The sequence below is a fragment of the Mytilus trossulus genome, chromosome 12 (genome assembly GCF_036588685.1).
Source record: "Mytilus trossulus isolate FHL-02 chromosome 12, PNRI_Mtr1.1.1.hap1, whole genome shotgun sequence".
In the NCBI taxonomy this organism is placed as follows: Eukaryota; Metazoa; Mollusca; class Bivalvia; order Mytilida; family Mytilidae; genus Mytilus; species Mytilus trossulus.
The window spans coordinates 22,666,644-22,687,749 of NC_086384.1; the positions used below are offsets into that span (position 1 = coordinate 22,666,644).

The following is a 21,106-nucleotide window of genomic DNA, read 5'->3' on the forward strand; positions in this document are numbered from 1 at the left end:
CCTGTATATGTTACAAGAAGATGTGGTATAATTGCTAATGAGACAACTCTCCAACAAGGGACCAAATGGTACTGAAATTAACCAATATAGGTCACCGTATGGCCTTCAACAATGAACAAAGTCCATATCGCATAGTTCGCTATAAAAAGCCCCAAATGACATAAGTAAAACAATTCAAAAGAGAAAACTTACCGCCTAATCAGTTTATGTTTGATTTGTTCACATAACGTTGTCAATATAATGGAATTTTATACGACTGTCATGCAAGTGAGATGTTTATCTGGCTATAAAACGAGGTTAAAGCCGCCATTCTCTTAATAAGAAAATGTCTGTACCAAGTCATGAATATGACAGTTTGGATGTGTTTGGGCTTTTGTTTCTGTCCTTTGAAAAGGGACTTTCCGATATAAATTTCCTTGTAGTTTGTTTTTTTCGTTATTTTACTTTTTTCTTAGTTTCTGCTTGACATATTTACTTTCAAGCTGTCAGTTCAATTTTTTTAGGTTGACTTTCTCGCTTCCAAACACATTTCTAATTTTAACTTGGTTTTTCTAAATTTCAAACTTGACGTTTTCACTTCCAGGTTGACATTTTTAAGTTTGAAGTTTAAATTGTTAAACAAATAAGTTGGAACTAAGAAATATCAACTTAGAAATGAGAAATGCCAAATTGAAAGTGAACAATTACAATATTGAAATTAAATATTTTCAAAATAGAATGTTCCGACCAGAATTTCGAATATACAAGATAAGACTTAATAAATGAACTCTGATAACAACTGACTATCAAATGTGAATCAATGTGAGTTCATTGATAAGAATCACTATTTGTAAACTACGTAAAAACTCTTTTAAAAGTTCATGTTAAAGGAAAATAACATGAATACCAAACGGAACGAGACTGGTGTATAAACATGCGTAGGGTCAGCATCTTCAGCAATGCACGCATTGATGACTGCTGTACCCCTGTTTTGACAATTTTACATATTATGTTTGTTTTGTTCACGCAACGTTGTAAATATAATAAAATTTGATGCGATTGTCATACAAGTGAGAGGATAAGCGCTATAAAACCAGGTTAAATCCACCATTTTCTACATTTGAAAATCCCTGTACCAAGTCCGGAGTATGACAGTTGTTGTCCGTTCGTTTGATGTGTTTTATCATTTTGTCATTTGATTAGGATTTTCCGTTTTGAATTTTCCAGTCACCGTCTTCTACTTTGCGCGCATTTCTATTCGAACTCAGACTGACTCAAACCTATCAATCGGTAATATACATTTAACCACTAGATCGTGCTGTAAGGTTACACAATTCATATTGATACAACTTTGACATTCAACAGTTGAAAAAAATATATTTTAAAACTGATACATGGCTAAATAATCATACGATATGTCATAATAATGGATTGGTAACCGAAAAAAAAATGTCGTTGAACAATATAACGAGAAGACAAATCATAAGCAGTGTGAATACATAGTAGACTATAATATCTCAAATCAGCTCTCATCCACACTACAAATCACAAATTCAGCTACCGATCAAGACCTGTGGGCAAAAAACTTATGAAGGTAACAAATCACTTTACCTATACGCACTTATTGTCGACCCCCATCAGATAAAGAACAATCCCTAGAACAAGTTGGTATCTAACTCAAAAGAGGTCTATACAAGAAAACAAACTCAAATATCTGGGTACGTTGCTATTTGAACCTTGGCGGCCATATTGAATGGAACACACCAGCAGCCATACCAAGTAAACCTTATACATCAACAAATCATTCGTCTCATCTCGTTCCATTCCGTACCCTCAAGGAGAGTACCGGATTCTACCGAGGATTGCCGAATGCAACAACTCTTCTAAATGATAACTTAACCTAGGTCATAAGCAAGAAACGACACAACCCTAGATCTGTCGTAGATGACCATCCCCTCATTTGTCAGTATATGCCAAACATTACAACCAATATGAGCAAGTGTTCACAACATGGTTTACAGTGAAATTAACTTAGTCTTGCAGCAAAATAAACAACAGGCTCATAACTAAACTACAAAAAGTCAAATATGAAGTAAAAGAAAAATAAAGACCTCACTGAAACCTACAATAGCTCAAACAAGATTAAAATAAATGAATCACGATGAACTTTGGAACACTTTAAAAACCAACATTCAAAAATCTATTACTATAAAGTACATTCAAACAAAAAGTATTGGTAACTAATCAATATCTATCTCTGATAAACTACCAACTATAAAAGCTCATTCACAGTTAAAACAAAATTAAATTAAAGAAAAAAGTATAAAAACAATACCAACCAGATGCTTCGCAGGGCGTAGCTTTATACGACCGCAGAGGTTGAACCCTGAACGGTTGGGGCAAGTATGGACACAACATTCAAGCTGGATTCAGCTCTAAATTTGGATTGTGATAAAATAGTTGACACAGCATAGGTTTCTGACACAGAATGAATGTGTTCTAATGAACTTAAAATTTTTGTTTTCTCTTAGAGCAATTCACTATGCTGTTCAATATTAATCCTCTCAAAATAATGTTTGAAGAAATTTTCTTTTTATTTATGAAATTTCAAATGAGAAAAATTGAACCCAATTTTTTAATCACATCCCCCTTTCCCTTATTCCAAAACTAATCTCAATTAAAATATTCTAATGGAGTTTGCAACAATAACTACTCATTTAAATACATCATAAAATAAACTGTAAATAAAATGTAAAAAAACTGCTTGTTATCACTGAATGGTAAAGATTATTTAAATTTATCAGTTGGTAGTAAAAAGTGAATATACATTGTATATTGTATATAACAAAGATTAAAGTTGATTCTGGACAAAGAAAGATAACTCCAATTAAAAAAAATTCTTGCAATAAGATATTTCTTGCTTACTATTTTGGACAAAGATAGATAACTCTAATTAAAAAAAAATTTGCTATTTCACAATATTGTGAAATTAGATATTTCTTGCCATTGCACAATACTGTGCAATTGAAAAGACTTGCTATTCCACAATACTTAATATAATAATTTTAGATCCTGATTTGGACCAACTTGAAAACTGGGCCCATAATCAAAAATCTAAGTACATGTTTAGATTCAGCATATCAAAGAGGCCCAAGAATTTAATTTTTGTTAAAATCAAACTTAGTTTAATTTTGGACTCTTTGGACCTTAATGTAGGCCAATTTGAAAACGGGACCAAAAATGAAGAATCTACATACACAGTTAGATTTGGCATATCAAAGAACCCCATTTATTCAATTTTTGATGAAATCAAAAAAGTTTAATTTTGGACCCCGATTTGGGCCAACTTGAAAACTGGGCCAATAATAAAAAATCTAAGTTCATTTTTAGATTCAGCATATCAAAGAACCCCAAGGATTCAATTTTTGTTAAAATCAAACTTAGTTTAATTTTGGACCCTTTGGACCTTAATGTAGACCAATTTGAAAACGGGACCAAAAGTTAAGAATCTACATACACAGTTAGATTCGGCATATCAAAGAACCCCAATTATTCAATTTTGATGAAATCAAACAAAGTTTAATTTTGGACCCTTTGGGCCCCTTTTTCCTAAACTGTTGGGACCAAAACTCCCAAAATCAATACCAATCTTCCTTTTGTGGTCATAAACATTATGTTAAAATTTCATTGATTTCTATTTACTTAAACTAAAGTTATTGTGCAAAAACCCAGAATAATGCTTATTTGGGCCCTTTTTTGGCCCCTAATTCCTAAACTGTTAAAACCAAAACTCCCAAAATTAATCCCAACCTTTCTTTTGTGGTCTTCAACCTTGTGTCAAAATTTCATAGATTTCTATTAACTTAAACTAAAGTTATAGTGCGAAAATCAAGAAAATGCTTATTTGGGCCCTTTTTGGCCCCTAATTCCTAAAATGTTGGGACCAAAACTCCCAAAATCAATACCAACCTTCCTTTTATGGTCATAAACCTTGTGTTAAAATTTCATAGATTTCTATTCACTTTTACTAAAGTTAGAGTGCGAAAACTAAAAGTATTCGGACGACGACGACGACGACGACGACGACGCCAACGTGATAGCAATATCCGACGAAAATTTTTTCAAAATTTGCGGTCGTATAAAAATTAAAACCAAGCTCTAGATTGATTGATTGTTGGTTGCATCACATCCAGTAGCTCTAGAAAGAAATGAGAAACTCGTACTGGCAATATATCAAAATATGATTTTTAATATTGAAATAAGAGAACTAGATCAACCATGCTTAAAACTGATACTCTATTCTTACATTAAAAGCCAGGAAGATGAAAACACTGGAATATCCCTTCTGCGAAATGAAGGCTCCCTGCATTCAAGTCCATCTAAGAAAGAAATATACTCAACAAACAATTTCAGTCTGTGACTACACTGAAGCAAACACTATACTCTCAACAAACAATTTCAGTCTGCGATACACTGAAGCAAACAATACACTCTCAACAAACAATTTCAGTCTGTGATTACACTGAAACACACGCTATAATCAACAAACAATTTCTGTCTGTGATTACACTGAAGCAAACACTATACTCTCAACAAACAATTTCAGTCTGCGATACACTGAAGCAAACACTATACTCTCAACAAACAATTTCAGTCTGTGATTACACTGAAACACACGCTATAATCAACAAACAATTTCTGTCTGTGATTAAACTGAAGCAAACCCTATACTCTCAACAAATAATTTCTGTCTGTGATTACACTGAAGCAAACACTATACTCTCAACAAACAATTTCAGTTTGCGATTACACTGAAGCAAACACTATACTCTCAACAAACAATTTCAGTCTGTGATTACACTGAAACACACGCTATAATCAACAAACAATTTCAGTTTGCGATTACACTGAAGCAAACACTATACTCTCAACAAACAATTTCAGTCTGTGATTACACTGAAACACACGCTATAATCAACAAACAATTTCAGTCTGTGACTACACTGAAGCAAACACTATACTCTCAACAAACAATTTCAGTCTGCGATTACACTGAAGCAAACACTATACTCTCAACAAACAATTTCAGTCTGCGATTACACTGAAGCAAACACTATACTCTCAACAAACAATTTCAGTCTGTGATTACACTGAAGCAAACACTATACTCTCAACAAACAATTTCAGTCTGTGATTACACTGAAGCAAACACTATACTCTCAACAAACAATTTCAGTCTGCGATACACTGAAGCAAACACTATACTCTCAACAAAACAATTTCAGTCTGTGATTACACTTAAGCAAACACTATACTCTCAACAAACAATTTCAGTCTGTGATTACACTGAAGCAAACACTATACTCTCAACAAACAATTTCAGTCTGCGATACACTGAAGCAAACAATACACTCTCAACAAACAATTTCAGTCTGTGATTACACTGAAACACACGCTATAATCAACAAAAAATTTCTGTCTGTGATTACACTGAAACAAACACTATACTCTCAACAAACAATTTCAGTCTGCGATACACTGAAGCAAACAATACACACTCAACAAACAATTTCAGTCTGTGATTACACTGAAACACACGCTATAATCAACAAACAATTTCTGTCTGTGATTACACTGAAGCAAACACTATACTCTCAACAAACAATTTCAGTCTGTGATTACACTGAAGCAAACACTATACTCTCAACAAACAATTTCAGTCTGCGATACACTGAAGCAAACAATACACTCTCAACAAACAATTTCAGTCTGTGATTACACTGAAACACACGCTATAATCAACAAACAATTTCTGTCTGTGATTACACTGAAGCAAACACTATACTCTCAACAAACAATTTCAGTCTGCGATACACTGAAGCAAACACTATACTCTCAACAAACAATTTCAGTCTGTGATTACACTGAAACACACGCTATAATCAACAAACAATTTCTGTCTGTGATTAAACTGAAGCAAACCCTATACTCTCAACAAATAATTTCTGTCTGTGTTTACACTGAAGCAAACACTATACTCTCAACAAACAATTTCAGTTTGCGATTACACTGAAGCAAACACTATACTCTCAACAAACAATTTCAGTCTGTGATTACACTGAAACACACGCTATAATCAACAAACAATTTCAGTTTGCGATTACACTGAAGCAAACACTATACTCTCAACAAACAATTTCAGTCTGTGATTACACTGAAACACACGCTATAATCAACAAACAATTTCAGTCTGTGACTACACTGAAGCAAACACTATACTCTCAACAAACAATTTCAGTCTGCGATTACACTGAAGCAAACACTATACTCTCAACAAACAATTTCAGTCTGCGATACACTGAAGCAAACACTATACTCTCAACAAACAATTTCAGTCTGCGATTACACTGAAGCAAACACTATACTCTCAACAAACAATTTCAGTCTGTGATTACACTGAAGCAAACACTATACTCTCAACAAACAATTTCAGTCTGTGATTACACTGAAGCAAACACTATACTCTCAACAAACAATTTCAGTCTGTGATTACACTGAAGCAAACACTATACTCTCAACAAACAATTTCAGTCTGCGATACACTGAAGCAAACACTATACTCTCAACAAACAATTTCAGTCTGTGATTACACTGAAGCAAACACTATACTCTCAACAAACAATTTCAGTCTGTGATTACACTGAAGCAAACACTATACTCTCAACAAACAATTTCAGTCTGCGATACACTGAAGCAAACACTATACTCTCAACAAACAATTTCAGTCTGTGATTACACTTAAGCAGACACTATACTCTCAACAAACAATTTCAGTCTGCGATTACACTGAAGCAAACACTATACTCTCAACAAACAATTTCAATCTGTGATTACACTTAAGCAAACACTTTACTCTCAACAAACAATTTCAGTCTGTGATTACACTGAAGCAAACACTATACTCTCAACAAACAATTTCAGTCTGCGATACACTGAAGCAAACACTATACTCTCAACAAACAATTTCAGTCTGTGATTACACTGAAGCAAACACTATACTCTCAACAAACAATTTCAGTCTGTGATTACACTTAAGCAAACACTATACTCTCAACAAACAATTTCAGTCTGCGATTACACTGAAGCAAACACTATACTCTCAACAAACAATTTCAATCTGTGATTACACTTAAGCAAACACTTTACTCTCAACAAACAATTTCAGTCTGTGATTACACTGAAGCAAACACTATACTCTCAACAAACAATTTCAGTCTGCGATACACTGAAGCAAACACTATACTCTCAACAAACAATTTCAGTCTGTGATTACACTTAAGCAAACACTATACTCTCAACAAACAATTTCAGTCTGTGATTACACTGAAGTAAACACTATACTCTCAACAAACAATTTCAGTCTGCGATACACTGAAGCAAACACTATACTCTCAACAAACAATTTCAGTCTGTGATTACACTGAAGCAAACACTATACTCAACAAACAATTACAGTCTGCGATAACACTGAAGCAAACACTATACTCAACAAACAAATTCAGTCTTCGATTACACTGAAGCAAACACTTTACTCAACAAACAATTTCAGTCTTCGATTACACTGAAGCAAACACTATACTCAACAAACAAATTACAGTCTGCGATAACACTGAAGCAAACACTTTACTCAACAAACAAATTACAGTCTGTGATTACACTGGAGCAAACACTATACTCAACAAACAGTTTCAGTCTGCGATTACACTGACGCAAACACTATACTCAACAAACAATTTCAGTCTGCGATTACACTGAAGCAAACACTATACTCAACAAACAATTTCAGTCTGTGATAACACTGAAGCAAACACTATACTCAACAAAAAATTTCAGTCTGTGATTACACTGAAGCAAACACTAAACTCAACAAACAGTTTCAATCTGTGATTACACTGAAGCAAACACTATACTCTCAACAAACAATTTCAGTCTGTGATTACACTGAAGCAAACACTATACTCTCAACAAACAATTACAGTCTGTGATTACACTGAAGCAAACACTATACTCAACAAACAGTTTCAATCTGTGATTACACTGAAGCAAACACTATACTCTCAACAAACAATTTCAGTCTGTGATTACACTGAAGCAAACACTATACTCTCAACAAACAATTACAGTCTGTGATTACACTGAAGCAAACACTATACTCAACAAACAATTTCAGTCTGTGATTACACTGAAGCAAACACTATAATCAACAAACAATTTCAGTCTTCGATTACACTGAAGCAAACACTATAATCAACAAACAAATCACAGTCTGCGATAACACTGAAGCAAACACTATACTCTCAACAAACAATTTCAGTCTGTGATTACACTGAAGCAAACACTATACTCAACAAACAATTACAGTCTGCGATAACACTGAAGCAAACACTATACTCAACAAACAAATTCAGTCTTCGATTACACTGAAGCAAACACTTTACTCAACAAACAATTTCAGTCTTCGATTACACTGAAGCAAACACTATACTCAACAAACAAATTACAGTCTGTGATTACACTGGAGCAAACACTATACTCAACAAACAGTTTCAGTCTGCGATTACACTGACGCAAACACTATACTCAACAAACAATTTCAGTCTGCGATTACACTGAAGCAAACACTATACTCAACAAACAATTTCAGTCTGTGATAACACTGAAGCAAACACTATACTCAACAAAAAATTTCAGTCTGTGATTACACTGAAGCAAACACTAAACTCAACAAACAATTTCAGTCTGTGATAACACTGAAGCAAACACTATACTCAACAAAAAATTTCAGTCTGTGATTACACTGAAGCAAACACTATACTCAACAAACAAGTTCAAACTTTGATTACACTGAAGCAAACACTATACTCAACAAACAATTTCAGTCTGTGATTACACTGAAGCAAATACTTTACTCAACAAACAATTTCAATCTGTGATTACACTGAAGCAAACACTATACTCAACAAAAAATTTCAGTCTGTGATAACACTGAAGCAAACATTATACTCAACAAACAATTTCAATCTGTGATTGCACTGAAGCAAACACTTTACTCAACAAACAGTTTCAGTCTGCGATTACACTGAAGCAAACACTATAATCAACAATCAATTTCAGTTTACGATTACACTGAAGCAAACACTATACTCAACAAACAATTTCAGTCTGTGATTACACTGGAGCAAACACTATACTCAACAAACAATTTCAGTTTACGATTACACTGAAGCAAACACTATACTCAACAAACAATTTTAGTTTACGATTACACTGAAGCAAACACTATACTCAACAAAAAATTTCAGTCTGCCATTAAACTGAAGCAAACACTATAATCAACAATCAATTTCAGTCTGTGATTACACTGAAGCAAACACTATACTCTCAACAAACAATTTCAGTCTGTGATTACACTGAAGCAAACACTATAATCAACAAACATGTTCAGTTTACGATTACACTGAAGCAAACACTATAATCAACAATCAAATTACAGTCTGTAATAACACTGAAGCAAACACTATACTCAACAAACAATTTCAGTTTACGATTACACTGAAGCAAACACTATAATCAACAAACATGTTCAGTTTACGATTACACTGAAGCAAACACTATAATCAACAATCAAATTACAGTCTGTAATAACACTGAAGCAAACACTATACTCAACAAACAATTTCAGTTTACGATTACACTGAAGCAAACACTATACTCAACAAACAATTTTAGTTTACGATAACACTGAAGCAAACACTATAATCAACAAACAATTACAGTCTGTGATAACACTGAAGCAAACACTATACTAAACAAACAAATTACAGTCTGTGATAACACTGAAGCAAACACTATACTAAACAAACAAATTTCAGTCTGTGATTACACTGAAGCAAACACTATAATCAACAAACCAATTACAGTCTGCGATTACACTGAAGCAAACACTATACTAAACAAACAAATTACAGTCTGTGATAACACTGAAGCAAACACTATACTAAACAAACAAATTTCAGTCTGTGATTACACTGAAGCAAACACTATAATCAACAAACAATTACAGTCTGCCATTACACTGAAGCAAACACTATACTCAACAAACAATTTCAGTTTACGATTACACTGAAGCAAACACTATAATCAACAAACAATTACAGTCTGTGATAACACTGAAGCAAACACTATACTAAACAAACAATTTCAGTTTACGATTACACTGAAGCAAACACTATAATCAACAATCAAATTACAGTCTGTAATAACACTGAAGCAAACACTATACTAAACAAACAATTTCAGCTTACGATAACACTGAAGCAAACACTATACTCAACAAACAATTTCAGTTTACGATTACACTGAAGCAAACACTATACTCAACAAACAATTTCAGTTTACGATTACACTGAAGCAAACACTATAATCAACAAACAATTACAGTCTGCCATTACACTGAAGCAAACACTATACTCAACAAACAAATTACAGTCTGTGATTACACTGGAGCAAACACTATACTCTCAACAAACAATTTCAGTCTGAGATTACACTGAAGCAAACACTATACTCAACAAACAAATTACAGTCTGTAATAACACTGAAGCAAACACTATACTCAACAAACAAATTCAGTCTGCGATAACACTGAAGCAAACACTATAATAAACAAACAACTTAAGTGTGCGATTACACTGAAGCAAACACTATAATCAACAAACAATTTCAGTCTTCAATTACACTGAAGCAAACACTATAATCAACAAACAATTACAGTCTGCCATTACACTGAAGCAAACACTATACTCAACAAACAATTTCAGTCTTCGATTACACTGAAGCAAACACTATACTCAACAAACAAATTACAGTCTGTGATTACACTGGAGCAAACACTATACTCCTCAAACAACTTAAGTGTGCGATTACACTGAAGCAAACACTATAATCAACAAACAAATTCAGTCTGCGATAACACTGAAGCAAACACTATAATAAACAAACAACTTAAGTGTGCGATTACACTGAAGCAAACACTATAATCAACAAACAATTTCAGTCTTCAATTACACTGAAGCAAACACTATAATCAACAAACAATTACAGTCTGCCATTACACTGAAGCAAACACTATACTCAACAAACAATTTCAGTCTTCGATTACACTGAAGCAAACACTATACTCAACAAACAAATTACAGTCTGTGATTACACTGAAGCAAACACTATACTCAACAAACAAATTACAGTCTGTGATTACACTGAAGCAAACACTATACTCAACAAACAATTTCAGTTTACGATTACACTGAAGCAAACACTATAATCAACAAACAATTACAGTCTGCCATTACACTGAAGCAAACACTATACTCAACAAACAATTTCAGTCTTCGATTACACTGAAGCAAACACTATACTCAACAAACAAATTACAGTCTGTGATTACACTGGAGCAAACACTATACTCTCAACAAACAATTTCAGCTGAGATTACACTGAAGCAAACACTATACTCAACAAACAAATTACAGTCTGTAATAACACTGAAGCAAACACTATACTCAACAAACAAATTCAGTCTGCGATAACACTGAAGCAAACACTATAATAAACAAACAACTTAAGTGTGCGATTACACTGAAGCAAACACTATAATCAACAAACAATTTCAGTCTTCAATTACACTGAAGCAAACACTATAATCAACAAACAATTACAGTCTGCCATTACACTGAAGCAAACACTATACTCAACAAACAATTTCAGTCTTCGATTACACTGAAGCAAACACTATACTCAACAAACAAATTACAGTCTGTGATTACACTGGAGCAAACACTATACTCAACAAACAACTTAAGTGTGCGATTACACTGAAGCAAACACTATAATCAACAAACAAATTCAGTCTGCGATAACACTGAAGCAAACACTATAATAAACAAACAACTTAAGTGTGCGATTACACTGAAGCAAACACTATAATCAACAAACAATTTCAGTCTTCAATTACACTGAAGCAAACACTATACTCAACAAACAATTTCAGTTTACGATTACACTGAAGCAAACACCATAATCAACAAACAATTACAGTTTACGATTACACTGAAGCAAACACCATAATCAACAAACAATTACAGTCTGCCATTACACTGAAGCAAACACTATACTCAACAAACAATTTCAGTCTTCGATTACACTGAAGCAAACACTATACTCAACAAACAAATTACAGTCTGTGATTACACTGAAGCAAACACTATACTCAACAAACAAATTACAGTCTGTGATTACACTGAAGCAAACACTATACTCAACAAACAATTTCAGTCTTCAATTACACTGAAGCAAACACTATACTCAACAAACAATTTCAGTCTTCGATTACACTGAAGCAAACACTATACTCAACAAACAAATTACAGTCTGTGATTACACTGAAGCAAACACTATACTCAACAAACAAATTACAGTCTGTGATTACACTGAAGCAAACACTATACTCAACAAACAATTTCAGTCTTCGATTACACTGAAGCAAACACTATACTCAACAAACAATTTCAGTCTGAGATTACACTAAAGCAAACACTATACTCAACAAACAAATTACAGTCTGCGATAACACTGAAGCAAACACTATAATAAACAAACAACTTAAGTGTGCGATTACACTGAAGCAAACACTATAATCAACAAACAATTTCAGTCTTCAATTACACTGAAGCAAACACTATAATCAACAAACAATTACAGTCTGCCATTACACTGAAGCAAACACTATACTCAACAAACAATTTCAGTCTTCGATTACACTGAAGCAAACACTATACTCAACAAACAAATTACAGTCTGTGATTACACTGGAGCAAACACTATACTCAACAAACAACTTAAGTGTGCGATTACACTGAAGCAAACACTATACTCAACAAACAGTTTCAGTCTGCGATTACACTGACGCAAACACTATACTCAACAAACAATTTCAGTCTGCGATTACACTGAAGCAAACACTATACTCAACAAACAATTTCAGTCTGTGATAACACTGAAGAAAACACTATACTCAACAAAAAATTTCAGTCTGTGATTACACTGAAGCAAACACTATACTCAACAAACAATTTCAATCTGTGATTACACTGAAGCAAACACTTTACTCAACAAACAATTTCAATCTGTGATTACACTGAAGCAAACACTTTACTCAACGAAAAAATTCAGTCTGTGATTACACTGAAGCAAACACTATACTCAACAAACAATTTCAATCTGTGATTACACTGAAGCAAACACTTTACTCAACAAACAGTTTCAATCTGCGATTACACTGAAGCAAACACTATAATCAACAATCAATTTCAGTTTACGATTACACTGAAGCAAACACTATACTCAACAAACAATTTCAGTCTGTGATTACACTGAAGCAAACACTATACTCAACAAAGAATTTCAATCTGTGATTACACTGAAGCAAACATTATACTCAACAAACAATTTCAGTCTGCTATTACACTGAAGCAAACACTATACTCAACGAACAATTTCAGTCTGCGATTACACTGAAGCAAACACTATACTCAACAAACAATTTCAGTCTTCGATTACACTGACGCAAACACTATACTCAACAAAAAATATCAGTCTGTGATTACACTGAAGCAAACACTATACTCAACAAACAATTTCAGTCTGCGATTACACTGAAGCAAACACTATACTCAACAAACAATTTCAGTCTGCGATTACACTGAAGCAAACACTATACTCAACAAACAATTTCAGTCTGTGATTACACTGAAGCAAACACTATACTCAACAAACAATTTCAGTCTGCCATTACAATGAAGCAAACACTATACTCAACAAACATGTTCAGTCTGCGATTACACTGAAGCAAACACTATACTAAACAAACAATTTCAGTCTGTGATTACACTGAGGCAAACACTTTACTCAACAAACAATTTCAGTCTGTGATTACACTGAAGCAAACATTTTACTCAACAAACAATTTCAGTCTGTGATTACACTGAGGCAAACACTATACTCAACAAACAATTTCAGTCTGTGATTACACTGAGGCAAACAGTAACCTAAACAGACAATTTCAGTCTACAATTACACTGAGGCAAACACTATACTCTCAACAAACAATTTCAGTCTGTGATTACACTGAAGCAAACTCTATACTCAACAAACAATTTCAGTCTGCGATTACACTGAAGCAAACACTTTACTCAACAAACAATTTCAGTCTGCGATTACACTGAAGCAAACACTATACTGAACAAACAATTTCAGTCTGCGATTACACTGAAGCAAACACTTTACTCAACAAACAATATCAGTCTGTGTTTACACTGAAGCAAACACTATACTGAACAAACAATTTCAGTCTGCGATTACACTGAAGCAAACACTTTACTCAACAAACAATATCAGTCTGTGTTTACACTGAAGCAAACACTATACTCTCAACAAACAATTTCAGTCTGTGATTACACTGAAGCAAACACTTTACTCAACAAACAATTTCAGTCTGTGATTACACTGAAGCAAACACTATACTAAACAAACAATTTCAGTCTGTGATTACACTGAAGCAAACACTTTACTCAACAAACAATTTCAGTCTGTGATTACACTGAAGCAAACACTATACTAAACAAACAATTTCAGTCTGTGATTACACTGAAGCAAACACTATACTAAACAAACAATTTCAGTCTGTGATTACACTGAAGCAAACACTTTACTCAACAAACAATTTCAGTCTGTGATTACACTGAAGCAAACACTATACTCAACAAACAATTTCAGTCTGTGATTACACTGAAGCAAACACTATACTCTCAACAAACAACTTCAGTCTGCGATTACACTGAAGCAAACACTATACTTAACAAACAATTTCAGTCTATGATTACACTGAAGCAAACACTTTACTCAACAAACAATTTCAGTCTGTGATTACACTGAAGCAAACACTATAATCAACAAACAATTTCAGTCTGTGATTACACTGAAGCAAACACTATACTCAACAAAAAATATCAGTCTGTGTTTACACTGAAGCAAACACTATACTCAACAAACAATTTCAGTCTGCGATTACACTGAAGCAAACACTATACTCAACAAACAATTTCAGTCTGCGATTACACTGACGCAAACACTATACTCAACAAACAATTTCAGTCTGTGATTATACTGAAGCAAACACTATACTCAACAAACAATTTCAGTCTGTGATTACACTGAAGCAAACACTATACTCAACAAACATGTTCAGTCTGCGATTACACTGAAGCAAACACTATACTAAACAAACAATTTCAGTCTGTGATTACACTGAGGCAAACACTTTACTCAACAAACAATTTCAGTCTGTGATTACACTGAAGCAAACACTTTACTCAACAAACAAGTTCAAACTTTGATTACACTGAAGCAAACACTATACTCAACAAACAATTTCAGTCTGTGATTACACTGAGGCAAACAGTATACTAAACAGACAATTTCAGTCTACAATTACACTGAGGCAAACACTATACTCTCAACAAACAATTTCAGTCTGTGATTACACTGAAGCAAACTCTATACTCAACAAACATGTTCAGTCTGCGATTACACTGAAGCAAACACTATACTAAACAAACAATTTCAGTCTGTGATTACAATGAGGCAAACACTTTACTCAACAAACAATTTCAGTCTGTGATTACACTGAAGCAAACACTTTACTCAACAAACAATTTCAGTCTGCGATTACACTGAAGCAAACACTATACTAAACAAACAATTTCAGTCTGTGATACACTGAAGCAAACACTATAATCAACAAACAATTTCAGTCTGTGATTACACTGAAGCAAACACTATAATCAACAAACAATTTCAGTCTGTGATTACACTGAAGCAAACTCTATACTCTACAAACAATTTCAGTCTGTGATACACTGAAGCAAACACTATACTCAACAAACAATTTCAGTCTGTGATTACACTGAAGCAAACACTTTACTCAACAAACAATTTCAGTCTGTGATTACACTGAAGCAAACACTATAATCAACAAACAATTTCAGTCTGCGATTACACTGAAGCAAACACTATACTGAACAAACAATTTCAGTCTGTGATTACACTGAAGCAAACACTATAATCAACAAACAATATCAGTCTGTGATTACACTGAAGCAAACACTATACTGAACAAACAATTTCAGTCTGTGATTACACTGAAGCAAACACTATAATCAACAAACAATTTCAGTCTGTGATTACACTGAAGCAAACACTATAATCAACAAACAATTTCAGTCTGCGATTACACTGAGGCAAACACTATACTGAACAAACAATTTCAGTCTGTGATTACACTGGAGCAAACACTATAATCAACAAACAATTTCAGTCTGTGATTACACTGAAGCAAACACTATACACAGGAAAAGATTACAAAGAAAGGAATGTTTGAGATGATAACTGAACACAGTCAGCAAAGCTGTTTGTAAATTTAGACACAAAGTAATCATTTATCAAACTTTGGGATTTTATTTGCATATTTTTGATACAAATAAGGTTGGCAACCGATTTTTATGATGAAACAAAACATCTTGAAAAGTCTTATATGAAATTAATTAAATTAATGTCTACTCTGACAATTTTTAATTTGAATTGTTTTGTTCAGTTTGAGCCCCATTACATAAGTCTATGTTGATCAAAAGATAACATTTATGTTTTTTGATAAAAACGTTTGTATTCTCCCAAATTGCAAAAATGTCCAATTTTCAGCCGCATTTTTGCAAAGACGAAATCAACGTAAAATATTTATTTGGTAAAATTTGATTCTATGTCAATTGAAGAACAAAATATCTTATGGGGAAAATAATCTCACAGTTGGAAATGCCCTAAACTATAACCACTGAACCATTAAAATGAGGTCAAGGTCAGATGACACCTGCCAGTTGGACATTTTCATACTTCTAATGAGGACTGGAGCTGGCATGTCAGTAACTACTAGAAGTCGTTTGTGTTTCATTGTCATTTTACTTAGTTTCTTTTGTTACCTATTCTGACATGGTTCTCAGAATTCTTTTAAACTGAGTTTTACTGTGTGTATTTATTTATTCTACATTGGCTTAAGAGGTATAGGGGAAGCTTGAAATCTCACAAAACAGGTTAACACAGCTGTGTGTTGCATCCTGTCTAAAGTCAGGAGACTATGACCTTTGTTTGTCTAGTATATTTATTAATTTTAATACAATTATATGTTTTGGAGTTTAGTGTGACATCCGTTTTCACTGAACTACTGCTCAATTTTGTTTAGAAGCCAGGAGAATTCCCATTGGTGGCATGTGGCTGTTTTCTGCTCTTTGGTTGTGTTCTCGATTCTCAATTTTACTGTTTTCAGAGACATTAAGAAAAGTTAAATGCTTCCAAAGAATTTTTCTAACTTCTCAATTTCAAATACAATTTTCTGTTCTGTTTAAGTTCTTTTTTATTTATAATCTGGCCATCAGATTACTTAATTATATCAATTATGTATTACATCAATAAAATAAAAAATGTATTTTCCATAAAATTTATTTATGTAATCACAGAAATCATTTTAATCATCATCATGATCCTTGTAAACTCTGCGTAACTTTTCTCTTTTCTTGGTGTTGTTGTGTTTTTTCCATGGTTTTTCATTCAAAGTTTGTACACTGCTACTACTACTACTAGGTGTAGCAATATTTGAGTCTGAACTGATCTGTGTAACACCCTGGACTCGGGCAAAGTTTGAAACTCCTGTCACTCCCATTGAATGGGCTTTATGCTGACTCTGAAATTTACAAAAAAAACCATTGCAATGACAAGTATTCTGTGAGTATTGAATGGCAATAGTCCCCTGCCAGTTAAAAAAATAATTGTTTTGGGACAAAATTCTCACTTGATCTATAAATTGTCATGGTGTAAACTACATCAAATATCAAGATAATATCTTCAGTTATGAGGAAAAAAAAGGGTAGAAAACTGAGTGAATTTTCAAGTGCAAGGACCATAACCCTGCACAAAATCATCAGACCAGAACAAAATTCAATATCAATTGTAACTTTAGATAATAAAACTATATACCAATAATCAAATCAATATCTTCAAGCATTGAGAAAAAAGTGTATTAATTAATTTGACAGACTGATAGATAGACAGACAGACACAATCCATTATTCAAAATATGAAAGAAAAAAATTGGACTTAAGCTACTAGTAATTGAGAACATTATATCCCTTAGGAGTATTGACTTAATAATATTCTTAAAACTTTTTAAAATCAAAGATGCATTTAATAATATACAATTACTGTCCATTGATGAGGTAAATATGCAGTTTTATTGACTTTGAAAAAATGATATCAACTTTGGCCATTGGCCTCAGTGAATATCAGTTTTTCAAAAGTCAATTAAGCCCCATATTTACCGAAACAAAAGCCAAAAATTTCCGAGAGAAGAAAATCTATTTAATGACAAAAATATACCAAATCAAATTTTACATTAAACATTTTACCATATAACATTGCATGTAAAAGCGTGTGACATTTAGCGCAGTAAAAAACACTTTCACAGGTGAATATGCTTTTTTATTCAAAATCCAATTCATATAGAGAAACCTACTAAAATAATACCAATATGGAGTAAATGTATTTACGTTTTTTCAGTTTTGTTATTTCTTGGATACCAGTTTTCCTTATTTTCGTGGGTACAGGTGAACAATATATTTAAATGTTCAATGAATTAAAGTTTTTCTGTCAGGTTGTATGCAACCTTTGGCTAAGCCACAAAATCACCTATCCACGAAAAGGCAAGTTATCTGCCATCCACAGAAATGCATACCCATGAATATAAATGAATCCACAGTAAATAGATACCAGTTTTGGTAACTTTGGTCATATAAAATACTATCTTCATCTGCACATTTTTCTTTTTTTGTTCTTTTCAAAAGTTGATTGTTTATAACACCCACAGCTATGTATTCTTTGAGTTATAATATATGTACAAATAAAATCATGTTCAAGGGAAACACTAAGTGTTCACATACCTTTTTGAAAAATTCTCTATCTAGTCTTGACTGCTTTGGAGCTGAAGCCTAAAAATTAGAAAAATCATGGAAAATATATATAACCAGATGCTCTGCAGGGCGTAGCTTTATACGACCGCAGAGGTTGAACCCTGAACGGTTGGGGCAAGTATGGACACAACATTCAAGCTGGATTCAGCTCTAAATTTGGATTGTGATTTAATAGTTGACACAGCATAGGTTTCTGACACAGAATGAATGTGTTCTAATGAACTTAAAATTTTTGTTTTCTCTTAGAGCAATTCACTATGCTGTTGAATATTAATCCTCTCAAAAAAATGTTTGAAGAAATTTTCTTTTTATTTATGAAATTTCAAATGAGAAAAATTTAACCCAATTTTTTAATCACATCCCCCATTCCCTTATTCCAAAACTAATCTCAATTAAAATATTCTAATGGAGTTTGCAACAATAACTACTCATTTAAATACATCATAAAATATTAAGATGTAAAAAAAACTGCTTGTTATCACTGAATGGTAAAGATTATTTAAATTTATCAGTTGGTAGTAAAAAGTGAATATACATTGTATATTGTATATCACAAAGATTTAAGTTGATTCTGGACAAAGAAAGATAACTCCAATTAAAAAAAATTCTTGCAATAAGATATTTCTTGCTTACTATTCTGGACAAAGAAAGATAACTCTAATTAAAAAAAAAATAGCTATTTCACAATATTGTGAAATTAGATATTTCTTGCCATTGCACAATACTGTGCAATTGAAAAGACTTGCTATTGCACAAAACTTAATATAATAATTTGAGATCCTGATTTGGACCAACTTGAAAACTGGGCCCATAATCAAAAATCTAAGTACATGTTTGGATTCAGCATATCAAAGAGGCCCAAGAATTTAATTTTTGTTAAAATCAAACTTAGTTTAATTTTGGACCCTTTGGACCTTAATGTAGGCCAATTTGAAAACGGGACCAAAAATGAAGAATCTACATACACAGTTAGATTTGGCATATCAAAGAACCCCATTTATTCAATTTTTTATGAAATCAAATAAAGTTTAATTTTGGACCCAGATTTGGACCAACTTGAAAACTGGGCCAATAATCAAGAATCTAAGTACATTTTTAGATTCAACATATCAAAGAACCCAACCTATTCATTTTTTGTCAAAATCAAACTAAGTTTAATTTTGGACCCTTTGGACCTTAATGTAGACCAATTTGAAAACATGACCAAAAGTTAAGTATCTACATACACAGTTAGATTCGGCATATCAAAGAACCCCAATTATTCAATTTTGATGAAATCAAACAAAGTTTAATTTTGGACCCTTTGGGCCCCTTTTTCCTAAACTGTCGGGACCAAAACTCCCAAAATCAATACCAACCTTCCTTTTATTATTTTATGTTTATGTTTAAATTTCATTGATTTCTATTTACTTAACCTAAAGTTATTGTGCAAAAACCAAGAATAATGCTTATTTGGGCCCTTTTTTGGCCCCTTATTCCTAAACTGTTGAAACCAAAACTCCCAAAATCAATCCCAACCTTTCTTTTGTGGTCATAAACCTTGTGTCAAAATTTCATAGATTTCTATTAACTTAAACTAAAGTTATAGTGCTAAAACCAAGAAAATGCTTATTTGGGCCCTTTTTGGCCCCTTATTCCTAAAATGTTGGGACCAAAACTCCCAAAATCAATAACAACCTTCCTTTTATGGTCATAAACCTTGTGTTAAAATTTCATAGATTTCTATTCACTTTTACTTAAGTTAGAGGGCGAAAACTAAAAGTATTCAGACGACGACGATGACGACGCAGACGACGACGCAGACGACGACGCCAACGTGATAGCAATATACTGTGAAAGTACTTTTATTCGTGGGGTACCAATTTTCGTGGTTTTCGTGGATGACTCTATCCACGAATTTAAGTGTCCAACGAAATAAAACAACCATTGTCCAAACCAAG

General features: G+C 33.1%; 1 protein-coding gene across 1 annotated transcript in view; it reads right to left on the minus strand.

The window, feature by feature from the left end:
- Window positions 1-17,625: 17,625 nt before the first annotated feature.
- LOC134693340 (large subunit GTPase 1 homolog) overlaps window positions 17,626-21,106 on the minus strand; it is a 37,603-nt gene continuing 34,122 nt past the window's right edge. Inside the window, exons 14-15 of the mRNA XM_063554095.1 lie at window positions 19,137-19,184; window positions 17,626-17,884 (exon numbers count right to left, since the gene is read on the minus strand). Of these exons, the coding sequence (XP_063410165.1) occupies window positions 17,669-17,884; window positions 19,137-19,184 (264 nt within the window). The 3' untranslated portion in view covers window positions 17,626-17,668. The remainder of the gene's footprint in view (window positions 17,885-19,136; window positions 19,185-21,106) is intronic.